The sequence below is a fragment of the Stylophora pistillata genome, chromosome 4, assembly GCF_964205215.1.
Source record: "Stylophora pistillata chromosome 4, jaStyPist1.2, whole genome shotgun sequence".
Classification (NCBI taxonomy): Eukaryota; Metazoa; Cnidaria; class Anthozoa; order Scleractinia; family Pocilloporidae; genus Stylophora; species Stylophora pistillata.
This window is the reverse complement of record NC_142522.1, coordinates 30230812-30250588: the sequence shown is the minus strand read 5'-3', so window position 1 is coordinate 30250588 and position 19777 is coordinate 30230812. Positions and strand designations below refer to the sequence as shown.

General features: G+C 36.8%; 1 protein-coding gene across 1 annotated transcript; it reads right to left on the bottom strand.

The window, feature by feature from the left end:
* Positions 1–402: 402 nt before the first annotated feature.
* Positions 403–19195, bottom strand: LOC148733277 (uncharacterized). The gene is made up of 14 exons (XM_088756939.1): positions 18573–19195; positions 15824–15869; positions 14683–14742; positions 14286–14318; positions 13541–13654; positions 13128–13216; positions 11933–11992; positions 10833–10887; positions 10121–10177; positions 8489–8512; positions 8337–8360; positions 7489–7512; positions 7052–7190; positions 403–671 (listed from the first exon to the last, which is right to left on the bottom strand). The coding sequence occupies exons 1-14, from the start codon at positions 18759–18761 to the stop codon at positions 659–661; spliced, it is 927 nt and encodes a 308-aa protein (XP_088613065.1). The 5' UTR covers positions 18762–19195; the 3' UTR covers positions 403–658.
* Positions 19196–19777: the final 582 nt, after the last annotated feature.

Here is a 19777-nt window from a genome sequence, read left to right as displayed (position 1 = left end):
AGACTTTTAATTCCAAATACAGTTGTTGTACATTTGCTATACACAGCGAGTGAAATTTCTAGGATTTACACAGAGATCTTAGTGCAATACCACAGTAAAGCTACAGACGCTGTTTGTTCTATTAAACTGAAAAGGGAAGAGTTTTTATATATAAGAACAATTTTCAATTTTCAGCCTGAATGTGTTCTTATATATATATATGGTTTACGCTGGTTTACTCTAGTTTGAGCACTCTGGCATGGCTTAGACGATACCACAAAGGTTGGGTCGTTTGGGGTGACCGTCTCGGTTCTCCCCCATCCTAGCATTAGCACTGCACTGATGAGGCCCAGAAGGCCGAAACAGTACTGTCTGCAGTTAGTTATATATATATATATATATATATATATATATATATATATATATATATATAATCCTTCTTTACCGAATTTTAGCCTGGGTGTTCTAAATCCACATGTTCTTGTATACGGTTTTATACTGTACTGTCTTCTTACACTTGTAAATGCTATCAACCATATTTTGACGGAAAGGAACTCCAAGAGAGACATCACTGTACTGCACACAACATCTTAGCCCATGCTTTTCCTCAAGAGTTGGGATAAGAGCTTTACCCACCCACTCTGAGTCTTGGGAGCTATATATGACAAACGCGTCTTATTCAAATTGTAGGTCTGAAAATGAAGTACGCAAATATGTGTTACAGACAAACAGATAGACGGGTAGTAAGAGAGACAAAATAACTGGATGAAGAGTATTTAAAGGCTTCTGGTTTGTAAGGAAAAAGTATTCACAAAACATTGGAAAGAGCGCTCACTTCAGATTTCTTCTGAAATCGTTTTCCTTACAGTTTCTCCGCCTTTTTTTTCAGAGGCTGAACTGGCACAAAGAATTCCCAGCCAACGAATAGGTACCAATTCAAAGTAAAACACGCGGGAGAAAGAATGTTTACGGCTTTGTTAGGATTCAATCTTGGTAAAAACTCCTAAACATTGCCTACTTGCTGCCATATTGATTATGCGCGGCGCACCGAGGAAATCTGAGGAATTAATGTAGAAAATGGGAGTAATTGTGAAGAAACGTCTGGACTATTGTGTATTTTTCTTTTTTTTTTTTTCACCCGATAGGGTTTATCTGTATATTCCTCATTTTAATTCGAACCAAGAGTTATGAACTGAAAAATAAAAATTGCTGAGTTTTTATTTGATGAATAAGTTTACTTCTGTCAGGTTTGTACACGCAGCAGCGTCGAACTTATTGTGATGGAGGGCGGTCCTTTAAAATGCAACGTTTTATCTAGGAGCGAGGCTGTACTTTCTCATCTTTAAACGACTTGAACATGGAAACCTGCTTTTTCAAAGCTACACGATTTAGTATTTCAATTTCATCAATGTGGACGCGTCACATGTGGACGTAGAGTAGATTACTGTAATTTCATGTCGAACATAATGTCTATCCAACAAAACCTTGCAAAATTTTACTTCATAGAAAGCGTTGAGCGTAGCAATTCACAACGCCACTGTTAACTATATAATTTGGATATATCAACAAAGTTGAAATGGTAAATTGGCCACCGTAACGATTACAAAAGCTGACGTTTCGAGCGTTAGCCCTTCGTCGGAGCGAATAGAGGAATTGTGGGTTCTATGTGCTTTTAAAGGCAGAAAATGGAGCTACGTTATTGGTGGGAACATGGCAACGAGAAAAACAAGAATAAATTAGTGGCATGAGAAGTGTTCGTTGATCCCTGTGCGATTCAGACTACCGGTTTGAAAGATGAGCAAAAGCTCATCTTGAACAAAAGCTCATCTTTCAAACCGGTAGTCTAAATCCCACAGGGATCAACGAACGCTTTTCATTCCACTAATTTATTCTTGTTTTTCTCGTTCCCTTGTTCCCACCAATAACGTAGTTCCATTTTCTGCCTTTAAAAGCACACACAACCCACAATTCCTCTATTCGCTCCGACGAAGGGCTAACGCTCGAAACGTCAGCTTTTGTAATCCTTACGGTGGCCAATTTACCATTTCAACTTTGTTGATATATCCAAATTATTTCGTTACTCCCACCGACGCAGCCCCAAACAGTTTCTTTCGAAACTATTAGCCTTTATTCATTTGTTAACTATATAGAACACTGTCTTCCTTAACGTCTTTGTTCAGGGTTGTCCGAAGTCAAACGGCGGAAATCCTCTCAAAGTTTTTCCAAGTACGTTGCCATTACTGCTTTCGTATAAGCATTCTGTGCACATTTTGGCGCTTATTAATTAAGAATGGCTGCCTGTAAGAATCGAGAACCGTCCGTTAGCGACTTGGTGAATTTCTCATATTTTGCCCAACGATACCCTTTCGTAAACTGTTTTCAAAAATCAAGTTTAAAAGTTCCGACGAGTGTTAACTTTTCAGAAATTTGCGAAAATTTGAAAACGCGGTTTAAGTGCGGTTTTCCGCTTGGCAAATTGTCCAAAATTCACTGCAAAACCCAAGCTCCGTTGAAGGCTTAAAATTAATTAAGTTAACACCAAACTTCACAAGTTTTAAGAAAAATTCTTCCCATTCGTTTGTGTCATGTTAATTTTTTCCGTACACAGCTATCTTGTGATTTTTTTTTTTGTCCCTTAAGCAACACCCTCAAATAGTGCTGTACATGGGGCGAAAAATAGGTAAAATTTAACGCGATAAAAGTATACCTGGTACATAATTTTTTAAATTTTTAACTATATATTCGTAATAAAATGTCATTATTCAATACCTGAGTAAATTTGAGGCTTTGAATCGGAACGCTTCCTTTTGAAATTACCACAAATGTTTGTGTCCTGAGCGAGCAAAGATGTATGTTGTGTAAACAAACGCTAATCCAATTATTCCCTGCCAGGTAGAAAAAGGTTTTGAAATCAACCTTAGTTTTGGAAATTTTTAGCTGTTGCGCCACAAGATATTAGGTAAAAGGGAAATCATACATTCAGAGTTGCGTGAGAACAGAGAGAAAATAAAATCATTATCGGAAATGTACATACGGTTGTTACATCGATTATCATTATGCAAATTATTACCTCAGCTGTAGGGAAACTATTATATCTCTTGCTCATTTTGTTCAATGACTCTTTTAACAATTTTGGTGAATTGCTCATATTTCGCCCAGAGAAAGCTTTCAGCAAACCCTTTTCAAAAATCATGTTCCAGCGATTCTTAACTTTTCATAAATTTACGAAATTCTGAAAACGCGGTTTCAGGTTACCTGAGTTCAGGCTCCGCCTGTCGCACAGTCAAAAATCAACTGCGAAAACCAAGCTCCGCTCAAGGCTTAAAATGAAATCAATCAACACCAAACTTCACACGTTGTAAGGAAAGCTATTCTTATTCAATTCTGGTGAGTAAGTTTTTTTCGGGCACATCGATTTTGGGATTACCTAAGCCCTTGAAAGAACATCCTTACAGACCACGCAAAATGACGTTGAAAAACGGGTGATATTTCGCGCGAAAAAAATGTAGCTGTTACCTGACACTTTGGATTTTTAACAATCTATTCGTCAAACATTGCTATTTCCATTCACTGCGCAATTTTTGATCCTCTGAATCGCATTGCTTCATTTCGAAAATGTCAGAAGTATTCGTGACATGAGCGAGCAAAATGATGCAAAGTGTGTAACCAAATAACTAGGTAATTGAACCAAATTGAGTTGTTAAATATCCAAATTAAATTCGGTCTCCGTTGTAGTGACTTATAGCTTGTAAAATGTAAAGAGACAGGTCAAAAATTTTGCAAGATGTTTGATAAGGTTCTCCAAAACATTTTTGGGCTGAAAAATCTGCAAGTGAACTGACACATTACATTACCACCTTCTCACATTCAAGTAATGCAAAAGATACATTCGAAAGAAGCTACTTAAGACTTGATTCCACACTAATAATCTAAACACTTTTTATCTTTTACAATGAGAACTCATTTTCTGTAAGTATAAATACAAAGAAAAGCGCTTTATGACCTTCAAAGTAATTTAATACAAGAGAACAGGTCTTATTCTCCTGGTAATTATTAATGTCACGCAACGTAACGTAATTGGAAACGTTTTGGGGGTGCTTGAACATACGCGCGTTAAAACCGCAACTGAAAGGACGACGGCGTTAAATTAGAGAAAGAAATCGCGCATTAAAACATGAGCGGATAGAAATGTAGGTTGAATACTCCCGCATCCGTCAGTTTGCATATTTCGGCCACCAGATGAGTAAACTTCATTACTGACGAGAAGACCAGAAAAGAAAAGTGAGGGTCAATACTGGCATGATTAAAAGAAAAACAAAACAAAATGCAACAACTTCTGATCCGGCCTACGTGGATTTTTAAAAAAATAAGATAACCGCTAACTGACGATTAGGAACGATACGCCGTTCATTCGTTTCTTCCTCACTTTCCTATTCTGCTAAACAAAAGAGAAAGTCAGGATCATGATGACTTTTGGCAAGTACATTTGCTGAAAATCTCTTTCAGAAGAGCCAAGTACGGGGCCTTTTTACGAATGGACTTTGATGGTATATTGAGGCCAAGATCTTCACACGTGTGCTGCAACATGGGTAGCCTCAAGATTCTCAAAGAGTCCTTTAGCGCCATTTCACAAAGATCGTACTGATCGTAGATCAGGGGATGGTCAAGTTGTATTGACGTGAAAGTCTCCTTTGCCTCGCTAAAATTACTCTCCTCCTGAGCTGCTCGGGTATCAGCGTCATCACCATCTCATTGGCGTACTAACGCACTCTGTCTTGAGAAGAAAGAGGTTATCTGGGTAGTTGTGAGGAATTCCGATGACTGGAAAAGTCGTGCACCATCGGTGCCCCGGGCACGCCGCATATCTCGAGCAACTACCTCAGCGTCAAGCTTGTGGCCTGTCGTCTGCCCTGTTCGAAATTTAGACAGAAGGTACGACTTTTGTTTTTCGTTGAATCTGTAAGCCTTCTTTATTACTCTGAGAGCCCAGCCTTCTTTCAGAGAAACACGAGAATCTTCCTTTCCCACAGTATACTGGGTATACTGACGCACTATCCTTTGCCATTTGTAATAAGTCTGAGATTGAAGTGTAAAAGTGTTATCGTGTGGTTATCAGACCTTGAGTGAAGTTTTTGTCTATTACAGTCATTGGTATATTACTGACAGCCCATTTAGGGTCTCATGTGGTGCGTGTCTGTTGGGATCGGACGTCGGTTATGATAAATAGAAATAATTCGCACTGGTACAATGAAATGCTTGTACAGAATGCTGTTCTCCCCCTGCATTCTCAGGAATTATTGATCAAGATATACATATTATCTCTATATATATGAAAAACAACCATTGAATAATTTAAGAGTCATTCAACAAACTGAGCAAGAGATATCATAGTTTTCCCACAGCTGAGGTAGTAATTTGCATAATGGTCATCGATGTAACAACCGTATGTACATTTTCGACACTGATTTTATTTTCTCTCTGCTCTCACGCAACTCTGAATGTATGATTTCCCTTATACCTAATATCTTGTGGCATAACCGCTAAAAATTTCAAAAACTGGAGTTGAGTTCAAAACCTTTCTCTACCTGGCAGGGAATAATTGGATTAACGTTTTTTTACACAACATACATCTTTGCTCGCTCAGGACACAAACATTTGTGGTATTTTCAAAAGGAAGCGTTCCGATTCAAAGCCTCAAATTTTACTCAGGTATTTGATAATGACATTTTATTACAAATATCTAGTTAAAAATTTGAAAAATTATCTACCAGGTATACTTTTATCGCGTTAAAATTTACCTATTTTTCGCCCCATCTACAGCACTATTTGAGGGTGTTGCTCAAGGGACAAAAAAAATCACAAGATAGCTGTGTACGGAAAAAATTAACATAAGACACATGAAAGTTTGGTGTTAACTGAATTCGTTTTAAGCCTTCAACGGAGCTTGGGTTTTGCAGGGAATTTTGGACAATTTGCCAAGCGGAAAACTGCACTTAAACCGCGTTTTCAAATTTTCGCAAATTTCTGAAAAATTAACACTCGTCGGAACGTTTAAACTTGACTTTTGAAAACAGTTTACCAAAGGGTATCGTTGGGCAAAATATGAGCAATTCAGCAAAATGGTCGCTGACGGACGATTCTCGATCCTGACAGGCAGCCATTCTTAACAACTATTCACCGAACTGGAGGCGGTTAGCGGGGGATATTTACCGAGCCGCGAAGCGGCGAGCGAGGTAAATAATTACTCATCCCCATGAAATTCTATTGTTCTCTCTCTGCATTAAATAATGATTGTAGTCTTTAAGATGACAAAACAACTGTATGAGGAAAACGGAGGTTGTCCTTTTTGTTAGCAGGGAAATTATCAGGGGTAATATAATTAAACGCGCTAAATAAGCCTGCTGCAATATCAAAAATATTGCAACGTGCAGGCTGCAATATAAAAAATATTGCATTGTGCAGGTTACAATTATTAAAAATAGTGCTTCTCCACTCCTCAAAGACTTTCAAAACCCACACCCATTTCCGGCGGCTGCCGTCTGAAACCCAACTTTTGTCAACTTTCTCGCATTGTGAAGCTGTAATTGGCGTTCTAAATCTTTGCTCTATTCAAAGTTAGTGGAGGTGACTATAAATAAGTGGTGAGGACATTTCTTCAAATGGTGTTGTAAACTATTTCTGTATTTGAACCCATTCTGTAAAATTTATCATTCAACTTTGATTTTCAAGTGGACAAGTGAGGTTACGCAAGATTAATTTGCATTTATAAACAAAACCCTTCTCATTGGATTTTATAGATAAACTCCGGTTCAAAAACTTAAACCATTACCTTTAAACACGGCCAAACACATTTAGTCACTTTCTTTGTGTTTTTAGGGACTGCTTCGTCGTTAATTTGAGTGATTTCTTCGCCTGTCACGGATACAAACCGGGACGCCATTTTTTCCCGAGTTACTCGGAGGTAAATAGCAAAGGATATTCGGAGTTTGACTAGCCAATCAGAGCGCGCCTCCAACGCTATCCACTGTTTTAGCAAATAGTAAGAGAGATTTTTCTTGGGGAGAACACCAACCTGTAAAGGAGCCCGTATGTCTTAGGGACGCCTTTCTTTTGTAGTCGATGGCAGTAGAAGAAAATCAGCAAAGCAGCCACAACACACACAGCTACCGTGGGGAGAGTACTAGCAAGGACAATATTAAGCCTGCTACTGTCTAAAAAAAAGAACAAGAGGACGATCAAGAGGAATAAAACTGATAATATTCTTAAAAGCCTTGCAATTCTTAAAATTCATTACATTCTTCCTCACAATAAACCGTTAGAAATGGTGCAGGATGTATGTAAATTTTTGGACAGAAAAATACTAAACCTTGAAACTATATAAGATCAGTGCTATCATTGAAAGTAGTCCGGTAGTACTTGTTCGAGGGTTGTTAAAAATATGGTTACCCTACAATCAGGCTGCTATATTTGAGAAGCTAAATATGGATATCACCCACTTTTTAAACCTACCTGACGTTGGACTCGTGGAGGGAGCTACATAAAAACAGGAGAGAAAGTAAGAGACGACACTATGTTAAAAGCTATTTTTTTTCCTATTCAGTCTAAGGGCTATTCTTCTTCTGTTGCCCTCATGTTCCACGAAAGTAGGACTATCAATCTATCCAGAGGGTTAAAAAACATCAGTTTACCAATGAGATGTAGCCATAAGGGTACCCTTAATTACAAACTGATGAATTAGCTAATAATCGGTCCATTTGTGATGAGCAGAGGTTTCTTGGATCGCCTGCGGGTAAACACTACAAGTTGCTTGAAGAAAACATATGGCGAAAGTTTGCTCTTCTCAATTGTCCTGAGATCGTTTATCCGAGAATACATATTTCAACTCATTCAGCCGCACAAAAGGAACTTTAAGGTAAACGTAAGCTCTATATGGCAGGGATGGAAGAAAAAAAGAGGTAACATGCTAAGGTAATAATAATATGATAATAATAATAATAATTTATTAACAGATCCACTAGGTGGCTCTCCCCTGTCAAAAATACATCAATTACAATTAAAATAAATCAAATTAAGTTATTCACAAATTACGAAATATGCAATTAAAAGTAGAAGTAAGATTGACAGATTAAAAATGACAGTAAAACTAACTAATCGCTTTGTACTCTATTACACAAAATTTCCTGGAAAGTCTTAAAAAGGTTCTGTAATTTTTACAGTTTCTAATAGATTCTGGTACATTTTTGAATAGCTTCGACGCGTTGTCTTAGTACATTTTCTTTTCCGATCAGTGTAGGGGTTATGGTACTCATATTGTATAAACGGAAAACCAGGGGAGAAAAGGGAAACGTTAAACCCACCTTTCGTTGGACTTGCCACAATGCCTATAAAGAACAGAAAAGGAATAAAAAATTATGCTGAAACACATCTGCTTCGCCGTTCAGTATTGGGGTTATGCTATTCACATTGTATTAATTTATCCAGCGAAGGAAAGTAAAACTTGAAAACTCACCTGCGGATGGACTTGTGACGATGGCTATAGAGAACAGGAAAGAAAAAACAAACCTGTTAAGTTCCCTTTTTATTGCCGATCAGTGCAAGGGTCATGGTACACATATTGTAACAATTATTCAGCGGAGAAAAAGAAAAACTCTTGATTTTCCCGTCGATGGACTTTTGACGACAGCTATATAGAACACGAAAGGAAATAAAGAATAACGGTTGGCATCAATTTTCTTTGCCGATAAGCGCTGGCTTTTTGTATTGCCTTCAAATTTTAAACCTACAAGAATATCTTTTTTTCTGGAAAATGTAAAATTACCATTTCATAAGACGGAATTTTCAAGAAAAGCGGGGAAAGTTTCATTGCTTTCTTAAGGTGGCTGAACACAGTTTTTGATACCTGTGTTTTTTGCACCATTTTCTCCAACACCCTTGATCTCTCGGTCGCCAAAACTGTCCGCAAGCAAGTTAACAACACACACTTTGTTGTTCTGATAGTTAAGCTGACGTATGTGCCGTTGCCATGACGACATGAATAAATGTAAACAGGCCTTTAAATTCGGTTTTGTTTCATTTGCAGAAAATCTAGTCATTGGATTTTCTTCATAATTTGCATACAAGGAGCTTGTAACGATACTCACAAGTTAACACCATTTTTCCAACAATTTAACAGAGAGATCTTTAATTTTCCCTTGTTTTAAGGTACACTCGATTATCTAGAATTTCCTTTGTTAAAAATTAATTTTTTTCAAGACGCCAGTTACTTGTTTCCTAATGTATTTTCGTGCCAAATTTCGTGAAATTATAGTGAGTGGTTCTCAAGAAATAGGCATATTTCCGAGGAAGCAATTTTCCATTCAGTCGCAGTTTTTTTACTTACTACATATGCGCTACATTTAACTAGTTCTTTCGGTAACGACGAGAAAGCTGAGAATTGCTGGGTTCTTTGCACCTTTAACTTTTCTTACATGTCTTTGTAATAAAAGATTAAAGCCCTCAATGCACTGCGGCAACTATAGAGAAAAATAGCACAGATAGTGCGGATACGTCTTGAGTAAAAAAAATGACCGCTCTATTGACGGCATGTTTGATTATTTGTGCGCTCTGAATTGCATCAGCAAAAGCGCGCGCGAAAACTGTGTTCAGCCATCTTAAATATACGTTGTCATCGACAACACTTGTATGATGTGCTTCGTTTGAAGACAGTTGTGTGCCAGTAAAATAAGGATCACAAAATACATGTTTGAATCCTAGAGGACCATCACTTATTACACCTCCGCAAGACTGATAAAGTGGAAAGAAAAGAAGGTGAAGGCCTGGAGTGCCGAAAAGAAATACTGAACAAATTTAACTTTGAAAGAAGTCAATAATGTTAAACGGAAACGAAGTTTAAGGTGCAGACCTCTTTCATAAAAAGTGGGCATGACTATCATTTTTTATGTGCATTTAAATAACCCTTCTTAGCCTCGCTTGTGAGTGAGAGTTCTATTTTTCTCTTTTTCGTTTGTTTGCTCTGACAAATTAGCTAGGCCAAGAAAGCTAATTTACATTTTGTTAGAAGAGCAAATGAGGCCTGCCATTTCTGAAAGAGGTCCGTTGAGGAACGTTCAGCGAACTTGAACGATAATCAAATTTTCTTTACTTGTATTCAGGGTTGATATGCCACTTATCGTTGGCTTCTCATGACACGGAATATGGCCTGTACAAGAAAAAAAAATAGACAAAAAAAATCGTAAGAAACGAGAAACACTCTGTCTTTCCAAGGGGCACGGTTGGTGGTTACACCCTTCGATCTAACATTGTGACAAATTTAAACTGAGGGATTCAGAAAAATATACGATTTTATCAACGATTGACAAATGGTTAGACTAAGTTTCCTATTCCGGATCTAGCAATCACCTCATCTTAAATGTTACTCGTTCCGATAACGTTTTGACCTTCAGGGATCTAGCGAATCAAACAAAAATTTCGCCACAAACGAGTTGGTTGGCGAAACGTACATTTCGTGAGGACTGCGACCTGCCCTAATCACAGCACTATAGTACCATTATTTGATCAAAACGCATGAATGTCTAGTCACAATGGTGTTTGTTACGTTGGGGGATAGCTTTGAGGACTGTTTACAAGCTACTTGACATCGTAGTAAGGAAATCAAAGTAAAGACGACATCGACTCCATTTATGGCGAGGTAAGCTATTACATTTGGGAGTCATACTTTGCAACAAAATTAAGAGAGAGAAACTACACAGCCCTCAGTCTTTGGCTTACGGCAGAAATAAATAAAAACAATAAACACTATACAAAGTATGTACATTAGTTTTCAAGGTGCACCTGAAACGTTTAAAGAGACTTACAGTCTATGGACACGGTAAAATTACTGTGGCTGGAGGAAAATGGTATGGAAACAACCTACCAAAAAACAAAACAAACACAAAATGAAGATAAAACAAAAACCTAAAAAAATAAATTCCGTCAAGTTTGTCAGGTAATTGAACAAGTGAAGTTATCTGTGAAGGACTTTTATTTTTTACATCAATCCTCAACGTAAATGATTAGTCACCGCTGCATGTACTGTAAATTTCACGCTACTTCAAAGGACATATATTACAATTTAAACGTTTATAAAGGACGTTTTCTGCACTAATTGTAATAGATCTGCATGAAAAAAAGAATAGCACCTTATGCCTTAGAGTATGAATAAGAATGACAATGTACACATACATTGTCATTCTTATTCATATTCATCTACTGCAATATCTTTCACCGAACATAATGTTTAGACTCTTTTAACTATCAATATTAATCACCTACAATTTTACAATTATCACTCGTACTCTAAACTTATATATTTTTACCTATAAAGTTTTAAGTACTTCTAATAATATACCTTTAATTATAGTTAATTTATAGTCTACCGTTTTATACATGAGCCTCTGGCTCGGGCAATTGGGCAACCATGCCTCACGTTAGACAATAAACTTTGATTGATTGATTGATTGATTGATTGATTGTTTAGGATATTCAGACTTTCAAGAGATTCTTTGATCAGCTAACCCCCATCAAATTTCCGCATGTACTTTCTTTCGTGCGATATCATTCTTGTTGATGCTTTTCCTAAATCAAGACTTCGTTGATGCATGGGTTTAATATGAGGGGCCTAGTCCGATTTGGGGAAATATGGTATAATTTTTGCATAGCACTCGACACAGCTTATTTCAACATATATCAAGCAGCCGGGGAGTACGCCACGAATGCATTTTTGTGTTCATGCAAGTCCTCAAACAAAACTGTATAATAGATTATGTGGTAAGAAAGCCTACCTTTGATACCTCAACAATTTTAAAAATCAACTTTTGTCCCTTCACTTTTTCGAAGTAAGTCAATAATGCTGTCATAATTCTCCCTTCCCCTCTCCCTCAAACCCAACAAAAATCATGGATTTGGATAGACTTACACTGAGTCGCAAGCGCGTGTCATTTGGTAGACCACTGCTTATAAAATAACTCGTCTCGTTCTGAAATAAAATTGTTAATACAGTTAATCTATTTTTATGTCTTCAAGGTTGACTTCTAGCATTACTTAATTATTCGTTGCGTTTAGGCCAGTTTAAAGAACGAGATCATGAGATTAGATAGAAGGTTTATTAAAAGTATTCAAAAATGGCACCCAAGTGGTGAAATACATGTGAATTTACAAATATGCTTTAAATATTTAAAAAATACGAAAATCTTACATTTGACTTTAAAATTAAGAGTCAAAAAGGGACTGGGAATTACAAGAATCAGCAGTTACATACCAATGAAAAAACGCTTAGGTTTGCTTGACTACAAGAACTGGGCGTTGGACGCCATTGTTGGAAAGAAAGATTTTTTAAATCTTTCGGTCCGGCATTTAAAGAGTGATACATGGTTTTTGTTGCGCAACTCATAAACGTGGCAATCGGCGCGCTTTGGTGGAATAAGGTGGTACAGCCGTGACCCAGGCACACAGATACCGCCCCAAACTTTCTTGCAGAGTTCGTCTCTTCTCACATTTAGGCGAGTGGAGTTTGCAGCCACAATGGCGTCTTTGTAGCTCAGCGCCGGAAATAATATACGCAGATTATTGATCATTTCTCAGTAATGACGGCCTCATAAGCCAGTGCTCCAAGCTACGACCTTTTTAGAAACCGTGGCGAGTTAAAGAAAATTTTGGAAACTCAAATCAGGAAAGGTTGCAAAACTGGCGAACCGTCTTCACCGTTCGTAGAAAGATGTAACTTTCATTTCTAAAGGCAGCTTTAGGGTCCCAGGGAAAAGTGAGATCAACTTTTGCATCAATGTTATTAATACTGTCATAGCCTTTTACTCCTTGATTGTTTATATGGTGTGGTAAACGATGCTGAATAAATCGTTTCGTCTTTTGTTTGTTAGTTTTTTTTGTTTTGTTTTTTATTCTGTTGCTTTTATTACTGGCGACCATTCAAAACAATTTTGGTGGACAAATGGCACCTTGGAAAAACGTTGAGCTGGGAGTACTGTTAAGGGGCTAAAGTTAACGTAAAACGATCGAGATTGAGCAAATTTTTAAAATATCCATTGAGAAGATAGGAAGGAGAGGAGATCAGAACCTCTTTAAGTTAAGGTTTTCAGGGTTTTGGCGGTTCTCACCTTATAAAAGTCCACGCATTTAAGGATAGCTTCAGATACCATACCAACGGCGTAAATCAATCTGTATCCAGTCCAATTAAAAGCGTCACCTGAAAAAAATATATACTTAACTATTCCACTATTATCATTATGATAATCGTTATTGTTATCATTCTCACTATCATTATCATTATTGCTACTATCAATTTTCTATTTCGACTCCCATTTATACTGAGCACCATGAGTTTATTAGTTTTATTACTGTTAAATATTTATGTTATGTGTTTTTCATTTTTCCTATAACTTTTTTGTATATATGATCGCAAGAGTAAATTTTCATTCTAAATTAGGAATGTGCCAAAAAAAATGAAAGAGAAATAAAACTTACTATAATTTTTAATTGATTGTTGCCATACTTTCGTTATATTACATACTTAGCAGAGGTTCCCACGTTACATTTGCCATAAAACTTCCACTGTCCTTGGGTTCTTGGAATGTTACCTTCGTATTAGGATGCATGAAAGTGCCTGGACTGTTCATTAAGCAGGCTTTGTTTGAAAACAAAATTTAGGTAATATAATCAGGAGTACCTCAATAAAATACGAGGGTACAAAGTATATGACTAGTGTTCTAGGAAGCCTGAAACCATATAACGCTGTAAAACCAAGTCTCACACAAACAGACAGTGAACCAAAATTAAACTCATGTGAGAAATGAAAAATATCGCTTCTAAACCATTTCCGCAAGGAAAGTAATAAAATTATACCAACTTTGAAATAAAATAAACTTTAAAATAAACTTTAAATTCCCATACATGTCCCCGAAATATGGCTGAAGGGTTATTTATTTTGCTCAATGCACCTTTAGATCATCTTTCTCCAAACCAACAATAAAACACGATAGGAAGTTAGTATGATAACAAATACCTAACCAATTTATTATTTATATCCAAAAAACCTACCATACCACTTAACAGTACCCAACAAAGAGACGTGCTAAAAGTTGAATTTAGAACAAACGAAAACCCTTCAGAACTTTCTGACCATAACTGACCTTTGAAAATTTAGCTTACTTAATGAAGAAGTGGCTGTAACGATACTTTATTCACATACTTGTCAACTTTCTAATAGAAAAATAAAACAAATTTGTTATCAGAAAGAAAGTATATTTAGATCTTACCGTCTCCGTTATTTTTCTCGCTCCCTGGGATTTCTAAGTGAGAAAGGAGGAAAATATTAACAAAAATGTGGCTTTTATTTATCGAGCACTTTGCTGGAATCAAAAAAATGGATTTCATCTCATGGGCCATATGTGGAGGACGTAGTCACAGATCAACACGGCTCTCGAAATCTATTCATTAACTTTCACATCCATGATTATATTTGAAATGTTGCACACATAAAACCAAAAGATATCATAATATTGAAGATTTTAATTGTGGTTGCTTCATCTTGTATCGAACTGTTCTTTTCCAAAACTACAACAATGGTGATTACGAGAGAAATAATTTGGGAGTAGCCATCTTTGGCCAATTCATGATACTTGAGTTGTATGGATTGTTGATAGACAAGCTTACCGCGTTTGATTCTCTTGAAAGATGACGTAAATTCCTCACTGAATGAAACATCCTCGTTATCTACAACAGAATTCAGTTTCCCTATCAACATTGGAGTAAAATTAAGTTAAGATATATCAATAACTAGGAATCAACGAAACGAAACGCGACGAGCTCATTAATTCCAAAATAATATTGTCAGGAGGAAAATTACTTCCCCATCCACTTTCGCTTAAGAAATGGACTCATGACCTCAATGGAATTCCAGTCTTCAGGTATAGTGATAGTTACCATTATCTGGTTGGAAAAAATGGCTACGACGAAGACTGTTCGTACAAAAGTCTTTAGGATTTTCGCGTGGTTATTGTGAAGGTTAGGTTTCTCTTAAAGCTTCTTAATTATTTCGTCTTGTTAGGCTAGTTCCTCTTAATTGACTCATTTAATTTTACGAGATAATATAGACATTCAATAAAGATCAGTGCTGAAATTGCTTCGCCGTCTCCGTAACAGATTTCCGTGTTTTGGTACTACTTATCTGGTCACGATTTTTCTTGGCATCCCAATTTCACTCAGTCGACACACCACAAATTTAGGGGGGAAATACTTCTTGCACGGCTGTCTTTGTTAGAATTTCGTTTTTTCCGCTCATTCAATCTTTTCTCGCGTTGACTAGGACTGCTAGGGACTGTGTGCTGATTAAATATTGTTGGAACCGTCCTATATGCCAACTTTTAATCTTAGAAAGTTTCTTCACGATTTGTTTTGTCTTGAAATGTTCGAAGCATATATGAATGGAAGTTCTTAATGGACGTGAATTCCTTATCAGAGCGACGACCGAAGTCAGTCCACTTCTTTCTCAGTTTCTTTCCGCTTGGAAACTCGAAAAGAATTGAGGTTCGATCGGCCTTTTTTAGAGTTATTTTTACACACCGAGATGGCACGAAACTTCACATTCCACCTACAGTCACTCCTATCTGCTTTCAAAATAAGCACGTATTCCCCTCAGCATCGACTTTGCGCTTATAATTAGTTACCATACTTTCTAAAGTACAAATGAAAGACTAAATCATACTTAGCTAACTTAATACTTCATAACACAAAACCAAGATCACGCCTTTTTGAATTAGCGAACACTTGATAATTTACTGATCAAAATTCATACCTTCTTTTCCAATACACTTTGCGTAACAGAAATGATCCACTGGCACCTGCAATAAACGCCAAAAGCTAATTTCGCTAAAAAAGAGAACTACAGTCATCGAGCTGTCCTTCGATATTCACATTCCGTTTTACATATTACACTCAAGTCATAAATGAAATACAGTGTCAACGTACTGACATAAGTTTCTCTTATTGATAAAAGCTTAGATCACTACGGATGCTACCTTGTGAATGCAATATATATGGCTGCACCTATACTAGGAAGAGAAAGCGACATACACGCCAGCCAAAAAGGAAAAAAGTGCACTCAAAGTAATTTATCCATACCATAAAATATTCATTAGACCCCACACGGTATACTAACAGCTAGAGCTGTGTTATTCTTCGTCTTTCCCGAGACTCCAGTTATACATACATGCATACATACATACATACACTTTATTGAGCATGCATCCCTGAAAAGGGCTTTTCAGCATCAACATTACAAATAGTAAAACTAAATAAATAACTTAATAACTATATACTTTCATGTTACTTAATTATATATTACTTAATTACTATATGCAAACAACAATCATCATCAAAAATCGTTCATGTTACAAATCAGTTCATTAATTAAACGTCTCTTAAAGACCTTAGTACTCGTGATTTCCCTTAAATATTTACTTACATTATTCCATACTTTTACACCACGATAATAAAAGGCGCGTTGGCCAGCATTGATTCTACTAGATGGAATATTTAAACTATCTCTATATCTCGTCTCTCTATCATGAATAGTAGCTCTAGTTGAAAATTTATTTGACAGATAACTAGGCGAACGCCCTTTGAGACATTTGTGCATCATAACTGCATCATTGACCATAAGTCTTTGTTTGACATTTAGCCATCGAAGCGATGTTAAACCTGCAGAGATATGGTCATATCTGCGGAGTCCCAAGATAATCCTGGCTGTGAAATTTTGAACAAATTGAAGCTTACAAATATTAGTCGCAGAAGTATTGCTCCATACTGAGGAGCAGTAAAACAGCCTACTAAAAAAACACTATTAATAACTAACAACAGCGTTTCCCTATCAAGTAAATGCTTATTTCTATTGATTTATTGAAGATGTTTTCATTACCAATCAGAACGAAAAGAGAAACATTTGCATCACAGTCATAACATTTCTGGAAAGACTTGGTGATTTTAAATAAGATAGATGCACTTTTTCTGTCGAAAAATGCAAATGTTTCTCTTTTCGTTCTGATTTGTAAAGAAGACATCTTCAAAAAATTCGCTTCATCGTTACCAAATTTGGAAACACTTAGACTTGTCATATAGTCGAAAATAGGGTCAAGGTAAACGTGATATGTAAACTTTGCTAAAACAAAAAATACGCGATGTTATCACACTGCAATGCCTATAATGCTGACATTTCTAAAGTACAAAGGTAAAGAAGCCTAACTTGGGCTTCTTTACCTTTGGTACAAAATTATCAAAGGAAGTCAGCATTAACCTCAAAGCTGGAACAAGGAAAGCCCAATAGTATTCCCTAATTTCTATCAAAAATAGCCACCGAGGGCCAAATTAAGTCAAAAATAATAATTTGCAATCCAATGTTTTTCACACTTCAGGGGTCTAAGAATGGCATCAACACACTTCACTATAGAACCCATAAACCACTGCAGGAATACAAGAATGAACGCTCTACATCACAAAACGTAGATTAACATCAATTCTAGTCCCAAATTTTTAGTAATAAAAGCGAAAAACAGGCAAAAACGTACCATAGCACGATCTAAACTATTTCTCAAAGATTCTCTACTTTAAGCCCACCCCCGGAAAAAGGACCATCAAAATAGCAATAAAATGGACAATAAAACTCCTTGTTTATTGCAGGAATTGCTGAGGGTATACCACTTGATAAGACAAAGAACGAGCCTTCCTGTGGGAATATATGCATGTAGGAAATTATAACATAACCATCCTTCGAGTCATTTTGTAGTTTTGAATCGAAAACGCTCAACTCAAAGCTGGCTGTTCGAGAACAATTTTAATTTCTATAGCTTGTTAATCAAACCATAGTAAGAAATGTTTTGATACAAACAGGCTTGTTAGAAGCCAGGTTGAACTGGCTCGAAATGAGAATCGACGTTCACGATTGTACTGGAGCCGACTGTTCGCAAATGCATCCCGTAAGTAATTTCTGTCCCTTGAAACCATCGGCTTCCAAACAGTGCTCGCAATCCAGCTTTAATGCAAGGGCCCTTCAAGTGGTTAAGATTCTTACGCTTTATCAACTAATTGTCTTCTGATATGTGCCCGTGAACGACATAATCTACTTCCGAAATCTGCCCTCCTTCTTTCTTTAGAAACTGATCTTATGTTTTAATTTGAGTTCAGATCGTGCACACTGTTCTTTTGTAGCAAGACGAAATTTGAAATATTACGCCTTTCTCGTTTCAGTAGAAGCGAAGCTGCTATTTAAATTGAGACAAAAGTGGTCAGAAAGATTTCCGTATAACCCCACCCTTGTTCATACAAAAGGTTTTTCGTTAGAGGAGTAATGAAAACACTCTCCGATTAAATTAGGTTTCAAAAGGTCTGCAAAATTAGAAATTATAATGCAGACATGCCTTATTGTCCAATTGCATCATTTACAAGTTAAAACTCTTTCGTGTAGACAGTCTTCCCTGTGGCTTTTTTTAACGATAAGTTCGTTATTAAACTAAACTAACCATTGTTGAAAATATAAGAATTTTATTTACCTCTTCGCCTGGGATTTCTGCGTCATCGGCCTGAAAGCTGTGCCTACATCTCCTCAAACAAAGCTCCATCCGCCCTGTTGACTTGGGTACATTTTGAATTCCAAAGGGGCTTTGACACTGCACGGGCACAAGTGTACAATTGATCGAACTTAACACAAAAAAAACTCTGATAAAGAAAGATTCCCACATTTTTCGCTCGCTTCCTATGCGCTAAATTGTTATGAACATACAACTCGAAGTGCTTGTATTAAGTTCACGTTTGTGGAGCGGTCATTTGACCCTTATTCCGGTTAGTCGCTCAAGTAGCTGATACGTGCTTGTTCAAGTACGCACGAGTTCCGGCCGCGTGTAACAAGATGATGTTAGAAGGGCGGCAGCACATCACGCGAGAAAACGAAACAGCTTAAATTAAAGAAAACCAAGAAACATATAGAGGGAAGATAAATGAAAACAAACAAACAAACAAAAAATGGAACTGAAAATTAAAAAACAAAAAACAAAGATGGAAATATCAAGAAACACGAAACGAGACTGCACGGTTAAGGTTGAAGATCATCGACACTGACTGTGAGCTACAAAGCACAGAATAAATTTTCCAGTAGGGAGTCTGCATTTTACCAAAACCTTCACTGTACGCCTTGCCACTGTACGCCTTGCCACTGTACACCTTGGTTTATATTTGACATGAACAAAGCTAAAAATAATTTGAAAGTTTGGAAATTATTCCAAGGGATAAGTGGTGAATCAAACATTGCCATAAGTGGAAATGTTTAATACTCGGTACACGGGGCTTAACTTCATCCATGAAACGTTTGAGGAAAAAGACAGCTAATGCTCCGCTTGGCTTCATGAAATCTGCATATTATCGCTTTCGAATGACATAATCCCTTCAAAAGTTTTAATTCTTGCCTCAATAAGATAATCAATTAGTTAATTATGGAGTAGTTTCACACCGTGATGCCCTAAAACTGAGTTCCTACTCCTGCTAGCGTGTTTTGTTTGTGCATGCAAATTCAATTTATTTTTCATTTAGCATCATGGGTGAGTACTGTACTTTTTCCTTTCCAAATGGTGAGGTGCTTCTTGAGAGCAGATTCAGATGAATGTAGAGAGGAAGAAGAATTAATTGTTGTTAGAATTCCTGTTTCCTATATTCATGATCAATATAGTGAACAAGTTTCGCTAATTTTCATTGTTTCCTTTAG